The sequence below is a fragment of the Cyprinodon variegatus genome, unplaced genomic scaffold (assembly GCF_000732505.1).
Source record: "Cyprinodon variegatus isolate N-32 unplaced genomic scaffold, C_variegatus-1.0 Scaffold1259, whole genome shotgun sequence".
Lineage (NCBI taxonomy): Eukaryota > Metazoa > Chordata > Actinopteri > Cyprinodontiformes > Cyprinodontidae > Cyprinodon > Cyprinodon variegatus.
In genome coordinates, this window is record NW_015151712.1 from 17,752 (window position 1) to 28,322 (window position 10,571).

At 40.1% G+C, this 10,571-nt stretch overlaps 1 protein-coding gene across 2 annotated transcripts; it reads left to right on the forward strand.

Moving 5' to 3' along the window:
• The first annotated feature begins 232 nt into the window (after window positions 1-232).
• Window positions 233-10,565, forward strand: LOC107102469 (XK-related protein 5-like). Of its 2 annotated transcripts, none has more exons than XM_015401794.1 (13): window positions 233-543; window positions 3,140-3,229; window positions 3,311-3,416; window positions 3,541-3,707; window positions 4,798-4,931; window positions 5,014-5,092; window positions 5,181-5,350; window positions 5,915-6,026; window positions 6,175-6,342; window positions 6,784-6,965; window positions 7,153-7,248; window positions 7,448-7,631; window positions 9,594-10,565. In XM_015401794.1, exons 1-13 carry the CDS (start codon window positions 435-437, stop codon window positions 10,220-10,222), a joined length of 2,226 nt encoding a protein of 741 aa, XP_015257280.1. In that variant the 5' UTR covers window positions 233-434; the 3' UTR covers window positions 10,223-10,565. The 2 variants fall into 2 exon arrangements, with proteins under 2 accessions (XP_015257280.1, XP_015257279.1); XM_015401793.1 differs by having other exon boundaries at window positions 234-543; window positions 6,784-6,974.
• The last annotated feature ends 6 nt before the right edge of the window (window positions 10,566-10,571 follow it).

Below are 10,571 nucleotides of genomic sequence, written 5' to 3' on the forward strand. Positions count from 1 at the left end.
GCAAAGGACCTCAGAAATGCCATAAAAGAACAAGTGAACTATTTTGGTAGTTGATTAGATTGTTATTATAGATGTTAGGTGTGTGGCCAAGAAAACCGAATGAATTTATGATTCAAAGAAGTTTGATGCAAGCAGATCAATAAAGTTTTTTTAAGGAGGACAATTTTAAAAAAACGTAAAACATCAATATGTATTTCTGTATGCAGGTCCATACTCGCGCGCGCGCGTGTTCGTGGTGCGCATAGAGAGGGACGTGTCCGCAGCATCAGAGCTGTATCGCTTTAACGGGACGGCCGAGGTGTGACGTTGGGACGGGGACTCTGATCTCAGAAAGCGGGCTGCTGCAGCTGGACCGGAGGGAACCAGAACCACTGCAGGCTACAGACCAGTCCTCTCTGTTAATCTGAGGGACGGCTCGTCTGTTTCTCGCCACCATGAGGGATTACACGGCCACTCCAAGCAGCGGAGGAGGCTGCATGCCTTGTTGCCAAGTTTGCGTCTTCTTCTTTACCGCATTCCTGCTCGTTGCAGAGAGGACGGCTGGTGAGTTCCTACCTGGGACCCCATCCTGCATCCCTCACCAGCTGCCTGTTTTTCTCCACTCAGGGTTCAGTTTCTATGCTGGCTGTGTCGCTGCTGCAGGGATCCTCTGGTTCTGTTTGTGACCCGCAGGGATGTGAGATGTTGCAGCACATTAATGCATAATAATGACACAATAATTCCTTTTAGATTTAGAGTTTTAAACTCATTCCTACTTTAAAATCTGCTGTGTTGTCATGAATAATACAGCCGCAGTAAGGTCTGCAGAGTGCGCCTCTTCCCTATTTTTAAACCGTGCATGTCATGATAACCTGTATGCTGACTCATGCCAGACTTTTTTGCTGATTTTAAATCTAATATCTGAGAGGTCTGCGGGATGTTTGCTTAGACTGAATCCAAGGGGAGTCATGTTATATTTTAGCGCTCTTTTTTTCTCTGGCTGCCCCTGAATGGATGAGGGGATGGGCGTATACCCCGGGACTGGGCCTTGTCTGCCCGGACAGCCCGCCTGTTTGGCAGCTCAGAGGTTCAGATTACATGCATGGAGGAATGCGGTGAACTGCGGGAAAGGGATGCGGGGAAGCTTTAGCAGCGGATGACATGTTGGAGGAGGTCATTCAAACTCATGGATGTTTATTAAAAAAACTGCAGTAGATTAGTCCTGACATGCATGATTATTCTATGGAAACACTGCAGAATATAGATTAGAATAGAATAGAATAGAATAGAATAGAATAGAATAGAATAGAATAGAATAGAATAGAATAGAATAGAATAGAATAGAAAATGCATTTATNGAATAGAATAGAATAGAATAGAATAGAATAGAATAGAATAGAATAGAATAGAATAGAATAGAATAGAATAGAATAGAAAATGCATTTATTGTCCCACAATGGGGGGATTTTACAGCAGGAAAAGGTTATAGTATAAGTGGTCACACAATGTGCACCTTAGAAAAGTGTATACAAATAACAGATAGGAAAATAAAACAAATAGAGTATTGCATTGTACAGTGTTTTTGCAATATAATACTTAAATAAATCTGTAAAAACTGTGGACATTTTTTTTTTACCGTAATGGATATGTTAAAAATAGCAGCAACACCAGAAATGTGCAAAAAAAAAAATTATATCAAAGTATTGTTGTTTACATATTAACGTGCTGCTGCCTCTATGCCTGGAATCTACTTTTGAAGAGATTGTTTTCATTTTATTGGGATATTCCTGGTGTAAAAATGCGTGGTCCAACATTTATATACATTAATAACCAAATCAGAACTAATCACATACTTTATGGGGTACTTAATTGGGAACTATATACACCATTTCCACCAACCTCCATCCTCTCTCTTGCATAATGTGCACACCTTTAATCATGCAGACAATTGCACGCATTGATCATGCTGCAGAATTTGTATATTCACATCGTTTGCTAAATAAAAAGACGTTAGGATTGTTGTGGAGTCAGTTTTATTTCTTGTAGTAATTTAGTCTGATCCTTTTGTCCTCACAAAATACAGACTCAGCATTGTTGGAAATCGAAGCACAGTGTTTGTTTGTTATGCTATATAAGTTTGTTATCTAATGATTAATTCATTGGGAATTAACTGCATGCATGATATTTGGCTGCAGCAGAGGCACAATGAACACAAATGATCAAGAAAATTAAACAAGATAAAAAAAAAATAATCTGCTTTATGTTTATTTTTTGTCATTCATTCTATACCTTAGCTAAAGTAGCTACTACTATATTATTAGTTTTATTTTTTTAGATCTGCCTCTGCTCATTATACATCAGATTTAGTAATTTTTTAAATAATTTTTTTGTATATTGCTGATATCTCATCTGATTTTCAGTTCTTTTAACTATTTTATGACTCCCCTTGTTTATTGTTTATTGGCATTGTAGCAAAGGACGAATTTCATGAAGTTGATTGACTGTGCATATGACAACAAACATGAAAGCAAACTCACCACTTTTCAAATCTAAGCTATGATAGAGTAGTTGTTGGACATTATCCTGAGTACCCAGAAACTATCTACCGTACTCATGTTCCATCAGAGCTATTAGCTCTTTCACCATAATCAGACATCACAATAGGAAAGATCCTGCCCAGATGATGCATCAGAAACAAACAGCAAGAGAAATAGATTATTTAATTTTGTTTTTGCAGCTCTGGTAAAGAGAACAGTGGAACATGTTAAAGCCTCTGTGCAACTGAAAAGATGTGACGCCAAAGTATGACTTGTAATAAAGATGTTTCTATGCCCAAAATGCCAGCTTAAGAAAAACATTTTTTAATGAGTTTTTTTCAGAGCTAATACTAAAAGGCACATCTGCTGTTGAAAGGAATGTAAAATCTATCATATTTCCATATTAAGAAGGTGTAATATAAGATAAGGATGCTAATGCAATTTTGTGAGTACAGATATTTTCATGGCTACTTGACCTTGATAAAATAAAAGTTTTGCTTCAATTTTTCGGTTTTTGTAAATCAGTGTCTGTCTATTGAGGACTTGGAAAGACCCCATTAAACATGTATGACTGTTTATTAATGCTGGTTTTAATTAGTGTATGTTTCCTGTGTTTTTTCCAGTGATCTACTGCTTTGTGTATTACATTTGGATTGGCCACAACTACTGCTATGCTTACCTCGCTGGCTTCACTGCACTCTTCCTGCTCCCAGGTGATAACGTTATACTAAATATGACCTTAAGGAGTGAAAACTTCATAAATCTGAACTTTCCATCCACATGTGTATTTGCAGGTTGGGGTCCACAGTGGCTCAGTTATCTGTGGTATCGCTCAGATGGAAAAATCCCCAGGAAATCTCTAAGATGGACGCACATCTTACACCTGGGAATCTTCAAAAGGTGGGTAGACATTACATCTAATGTAAGGGGTACTGATTGACTTTTATTATGGTAACACATATTACAGGATAACCCTAATCTTAACTCTCTGTCTCCACCTGTTTATTGTTGACCATCCTCACAGGCTGTGGGAGTGCATGCGTCTACCAGAAGAGGATTTGTATGGAGAAATCATGCAGCAGGCAGATGTATCTGCATTACGGCTGTTCGAGGCCCTGGTGGTCACCCTCCCTGAGACGCTGCTCCAGACCTATGTGCTCATCTGCACTGATATAGGGGTCAGGTCTCCTGGTGAGCCCACAGACTGACAGTGAAGAGTAGAGAGTGACATTATGGTGTAGTTAAACAAATCCAACCATTATTATCAAAATTCAAGGAATAACATTTTTCTTTAAGTCCTATAAAAAAAAAAACAGAAAAAACTAATATACACATAAATATTGCAGCTAAACCTAATCTTGATAAATGTTTTTGTTTGAGATGTGAATGCAAGTGGTGGTCTAGTGGTTAGAGCATAGAGCTTGGACTCCTGAGGTTCTGAGTTGGACCCCACTCCCACAGACTGCCACTCTGGGTCTCTAAACAAGACCCTAAACCCCACATTGCTCCCCAGGCACCCCACAATGGCAGCCCACTGCCATGGGATGGGTTAAATACAGAGGTACATTTCTCCAGTGTGAGATTAATAAAGTTCAATATGTATATATATATATTTTTTTTTATTACATTCTGGGGTGTTTGTGTTTATTTCCTGCAACAAACACAATGTGTCCAGTGCATGCTATAACATTTTCTCATTTTGTCCAATAATGATGAAAAACCTCAATTCTATAAGACAGACTAACACGAGTTAGTGCAAAACTGTAAAGTAAATGAAAAGGGGATTTAATATTTCCTGTTCATTCTGGACCTTTTATCTTGAATGCAAATATCCTTATAGCATGATGTTGCCACCACCATACTTTACTGTGAGGATGAAAAGTTGTTTAAAGTTTGATGATAGCCAAACTAAGACCTTAAAATGTTCCTACTTTCAGAGTTTGATAAAACTTTAGATGAGTTAAAAATAACAGTTTTAACAACAATCCCCTTCTAAACCTCTCAATCAGACATTCTCTAATTTTTAAAGCTTTAGCCTAAAATAAAAAGTCATTTTTATTTTTATCAAAGTTTTTTTTACCTGAATTCACTGACTGGTATCTTCAAAACGCTGTCAGGCACTAATATGCTAGGAAGGAGACACAAGACTAAAAACATTGGGGGACATTGTGATAAATGGATCTTTTTAAGCATTCTTACTCTTCCTTCAAAAGCCTTTTAATATCTAGTTGTATGATTCCAGTTTGCTAAAATACTCTCCTATCCTCCCATCTCCCTGCAGCCTCGGTGTGCTTTGCTGTATGCTTGCTGTCTCTGGCCTGGGCGCTGGTTCTCTACGCCAGAGCATGCTCACTCATCAGGCCGGGACACTTGCAGATGACTCCAGCAGCAATGCTTTGTCGACTCCTGTGGCGGGTGGGCTTAATTCTATATGCCCGAACTCACTGCAGTGATTTGTGTCGCTTTGAGTGTGAATATGCATTTTTTGTGCACGCAGGTTGGCATGTTGGGGTCTAGGTTCGCAGTGCTTATGCTCTTCACACGTATCTTCAAGCAGTGGGTCCTGGGAGTCATTGGTAAGCCGAGACCTTATCTGGAAGCTGCTTAGTATTTCACAAAGTGTGTTGGCTGTGGGTCCCAACTTTTACTGGCTTTATGTCGCAGGTGTGCACTGGCTGGGTGCTACTTTCTGGATGGTGTCTCAGCAAACCGACATCATTCGTTCAACTGGTCGATGGAGACTTTTCAACCTCGTTCTGGGAGCTGTTTATGTCTTTCTCTTCCTGAACGTGAAATATGGTCCATCCAGATACCGCATGGCTGCATTTTACCTGGTACGTCTGTATCTGTCAGCACATCAGTCTTATGTGGAGCGCCTTGAAAAAGTGCCAATACGCTGAAGGCAGTTTATTGGGATTTTATACGACAGGTCAACATAAAGTATCACATAATATTGTGGAAGTAAAGGGATACATGGCTCTGATTAGCTTTGCAAAAAGATGTTTATAAAAAGAGGTGCATTTGTATGCAGCCCCCTTTACTTTGATACTCTTCAATAAAACCCAATGCAACTGGTTCCCCTCCACTGCCACTTATTGACAAATATATATGTATTTATTTGTTTTTAAACAAGTTCAGTCCACCACCTTTAATTTTCACTGAAGGTAAACCAGTGGTCATGTTTAGTGTCATAAACACATGGATGTTGTCATTTACAAGAAGCTAGTTAGACATTAACAATGTTATATTAAACTCTGATATTATGTAGATTAATGTTGAATATTATAATCTCCAGAAGGGTTGTGTATTAAATAATAAGAATTATGATTATATATCAAAAATAGACTATCAAGCCTACTTTACTACCAAGGTTTTAACTTTTCTATTTAAATCCACAGGTGATGTTTTTAGAGGACGCTCTCCTCCTTCTGGCCTCCTCCTGGCTGTTTGCTATGGTGTCCTGGGACACTGTGGCGATCCCAGCTGCCGTATTCTGCAGCTTCCTCATCGGTACGGCATGCAGCCACTGGATCTATTTAAAAAAAATTTAATGAAGATTAGACAAGTTTCTATTTGCCAGTGAATTACCTTTCCCTAATATAAAAACAAAAGTTTTTTTCTTACAGTCTCCTTTGCTGGTGATACTTTTCCTCTGCAGGGCTTATAGCACTGGTGCTGTACTACCGTTTCCTTCACCCCAAGTCTTTTGAGATCTTCCAGAGTATTCGCCACAGGGGGATTGGCGGAGCCTGCATGGAGCGTGGATCTGCGCTCTCACTGGAGGAGAAAGTCGAGCCCAATTTCCATCATCATACAACATTGTCTGGTCGGTGGTTGACAAGCCTATGCATGTTTATGTAACTCTCTTTCTATATGCTACCAGTTACATTAGGAATGATTTTAGGATAATACTACTGTAGCTCTTAGCAGTCGATTCCCTCCTATTTATCAGAAATATTTTCATTGTTTGAGCCCCTCCGGACCCTCAGATATTCTCCGATATCCTCAGATATTTCTTTTCTTGATATGCCAACGGTCAAAAGTTAGACAGCCATACCTCCATTTGGTAAAGATGCAGTTTATTATGAAATGTTATCTTGCTGATTGAGATCAGGTGATCATGCTGATTTTTTTTAAATTTTTTTTTTTTTTTTTTTTTAATCATTCCCTCAAAAAATACCCTGCTTCTGGTCTTCATTGCCACATTCCAACCATTTAAGCCTCTTTTCTCATGATTTGGATGTTTTTCAATCTTTCTTTTATTTAGGAGGTGGGACCCTCATGGACCTCCCCATCCAATGGGAAGGCTGGAAGCATCACCACTGGCTGCTGATTCGATTGGCCCTTAAGACGGGGGACATTCCTAGGATCTGGTCAGCGTATGGGGAAGGGGGGCTGGCCGGACTCATGGGTCTCTCAGAGGAGATTCGTTCTCCTGTTTTACATCACGTACCCCAGGTTTATTTCTATTCATTTACAATTCTAATTAATATGTGCTGTATTTAAAGTTTTAAACATGTGTTGTTGTTTTTTTTGTTGCTATTTCTGATTTGGGGATGAAGATAAATATCCTCCATCCTGGCAGGTGTGTTTTGTTTGGAAATAATGCAATAAGGGTTTTTGTATTACTGGTCAGGTTCCACCTCCTCGGCAGCGAGTTCCTCAGATCTCTCACCCAACTCCTCAGCCTGCCCCTCCAGCACCTCCACCACAGGTCACCCAGACTCCACAGGCAAGATCCTCTCTTAAAAGCCCAATAATGTACAACAGTAATTTAAATTACTGCAGCAAGTGAGAAGATAAATACAGAGGTTTAAGAAATTATATATAAATGTAAATCACTGGCAGAAGAAACTTGCTCATGGAGCTACAACTTATATCTGTGTTGACCGCAGCCGCTTGCTTCAGGTAGTGTTGTTTCTGTAACACAGGTGAGACAAGTCGTCCAGCCACCTAAACCGGCTCATAGCAGCATTGTTGCCCGACCAGTAAGAAAAGCTCCTCCTGCAACCGTCCAGGACATGAGAATGCTTCCACAGATCATCCCATTTCAGGAGGTGATTCCCGAGGAATCAGCAGAGGAGGATTTAAGTGCCGCTCCATCAGAAGATAGAGGTAGGATACCTGGGAGAAAGAAAACATGTTATGAAACATTTGACCATGTGGGGGCAGTAGAAGAAAGCTGTAAATACTTCATCCTTTTTAGGGCTGTTCAACCCTGATCCTCTGGAGCGACTAACCTTCATGTTTTAGGTTTATTACTGGCTCCACACATGTTAACTGTCCTCAGCTGAGCTTGCTGGCTGTTGAGGAGCTGGTAATGCAAATATTTGATTCAAATGTAGAGACTAACATTTGCAGGACAGGAGGTCCTATGGTCCAGGGCTAAACAGCCATAGTCCTGTATGTTTTCCTCTCCGATAGATTAATTAAATTACTCCTTAAAAAGGATGATTGCATACAAGAAATCAGCTGATAAATGGGCTTATCTGTTGATGTAAAATATCTTCTAAAAGTATTAACTAATTCTATTATAAATCTAATAAACTGTGGTGTGCATTTTTATTCAGGCCCCTTTACTCCGATGCCCCCTAAATGACACTATTTGAAACCAAAATATTCACCTGCTGTAGTTCAGCCTCTAAATTGATAAAGTCGTTCAGGGAAGAATGTGTGAAGAGGTTAAAAAAGGCTTAGGGTAGAAACTTAAGTGCCAAGCTTTAACCCTGTACAGGGAAAGCCTTATTAGTTTATTAGCTCTATTTTCAAGGCAACTCTTTTTGTAAGGGCAAGTGACAAAAACTTAAGGTGTAAAGGTTTATGATATTTAAAGGTTTAAACATCATACAGATCACAGTTCAGTCTATCATTTGAAATAAAGAATGTTGCACTGTGAGGGAGGGTCCTGAATTCAGTACTTTATAGGTACTGACTGAATTTTATCAGTTAATATTCCCACAATATCAAACATTTCCATGTTTCAGTACCTACACATCGCTGTGACACAGAGGTAATGGTAGAGTGGGTGATTTTCTATAATGGACATGAGTGTGATGATGCCAGTTTATAAAGCTGATGCTTTATAAAGCATCAGCTTTATTTTGTATCACATTCTGAAAAGCTCGTCTTTTCAGAATGTGATACAAATTAAACTTCCTGCAATATTTGAGACATGAATCGCAAGGATTACTTCTAGTCTGAAGAAGAAGAGTGCAATATTTATAACAGCCTCAGATCTACAGCCACAACTCCTGCATCTATTAGCGACTCATCATCTGTTGCCAGCAGAAAAAAATATTTGAAATATTTAGTGATGGCAGCAGCAACAATAAAGATGCAAGTGAACCGCATCACCATCTCTGTCTGCTCCAGATAAATAAGCATAGTGTTCAAGATGATGTAAGAATTGTTATGGAAATGTAGTTACCAAAGGAGCAAGATGCTGTTTCAGTACAGAAAGAGAAGATCGACCTCTTCTTAGTAAACTTAATCCAAGGCAAACGGCATTCAAGACTCAGTTTGCTGCAAGATTAGCGAAAATGTCATAAAGCTATTAGACCTCCCAGCAGAACATTGATGAGAAACAGATATATCGAGGTGAAAATGAAAATAACTTTAACAGGCATCTCCTTTTAGGAACCAGGCAGTAAAAACAAATCCTTATCTTAAATGAACAAGACAACAGTTCTGGAGGAATTACTCACCTTCATACAAAATGCAAGGCCACTGAAGTAAAGCATACAGGTTCTTCTGCTAATTACCGTAATCGAATATATATTGATGCACACAATTTCCCTCAACAGCATGGTAAGGAAAACAGGTCCAGTTGAATACTGACACCAGTTCCCAGATAAAGGGTACAGGCATCATATTGGTTTAAATGTAAATAATAGCCTATATATAGCTGCTGATCTTCCACTTGAACTGATAGGCCAGGCGAGGTTAAATATATATGCATAATAGCCAAAGGTGCTCTGGTACCTCTGGAGGAGCTGTGGTGACCAATGGCTCAAGTGAGAGAATCTGTTGACATGGTAGAAAAAAGAATAATTTTGATCTTCCTGCTTTGCTCTGTAGGTGAAGGTGATGAGGACTTCCAGAGCGCTGCTTACGGCTCACCGTCGCTTTCATCTCCTCAACACGCTGGAAGCCTCCGTCACATCGACAGCAACGCTGCGTCTCTGACGGAAGCGTCATCTTCTGTGGGATCTCTGGACATTAAGACACCTGGCTGGTCACCTGAGCGCCGCTCTCCCTTGTTGTTGGCTTCTCCTGAGAAGAAAGCAGGGACCCCCGGTGAATCCAACACTACTCTATATTTCAGTGCGGATGCGCCTTCGCCGTCCAGTGGGAGCTACTTGGGCTGGGGCTCAGAGCTCTCGCCCATCTCCTCCTACAGAAGACCCTACCGGATCAGAGAAGCCCGCTTTGTCACATCCACCCCACGTCCGGAGGCTCAAGGTGAAGCTGACAGCTCTGGTCCTGCTCCAGTGGTTATAATTCCTGCCACTCCTGGCACAACACCCGGTACTACACCAGGTGGGAGCCCCGGGACCACCACTCCTGCAGCGTCCACTCCTCTCGCTTCTACACCTGCAGCATCCACTCCTGGTGCTGCTACACCTGGTACTCCACTCACTCCAGTCATCTCCCACGCTCGTAAACAGTTAGTGCAGTATGTGGACTACAGAGAGAATTTAGTCTAAAGTAAAGTAAAGGGAAATCTAAACTTTCCAACTTAACCGTTGAGTATATAAAAGCAGTTGTGTATTTACTAACTTGTTGGAGATCTTTTTAGGTCATCGTGGAGCACATCTTTAAATCATTTATCCTGTTTAGTATTTTGTTCAGACAAATAATATAAATGAAAGTAGGAATGTGAAGCGACAGATATTCAAACATCTGGATGTTTGAATATCTGTCAAATCTGTGCAGATTTGTTAGAGTCAACTGATTTGGGATGTCATCACACTTACATTTTGCTGCTGGTCGGAATATACAAAGATGAGGGTTGAAACGTGAGGAGGCCTAATAAAGATGCATCTCATTAAATTA

What these genes read in the sequence shown, in the direction of transcription:
- LOC107102469 (XM_015401793.1), top strand. Translation starts at nt 435, where the DNA reads ATGAGGGATTACACGGCCACTCCAAGCAGCGGAGGAGGCTGCATGCCT. An exon ending in TGCACTCTTCCTGCTCCCAG is followed by an intron (nt 3,230 to 3,310) that starts GTGATAACGTTA and finishes GTGTATTTGCAG; the next exon opens with GTTGGGGTCCACAGTGGCTC. An exon ending in ATTCTGCAGCTTCCTCATCG is followed by an intron (nt 6,027 to 6,174) that starts GTACGGCATGCA and finishes TTTCCTCTGCAG; the next exon opens with GGCTTATAGCACTGGTGCTG.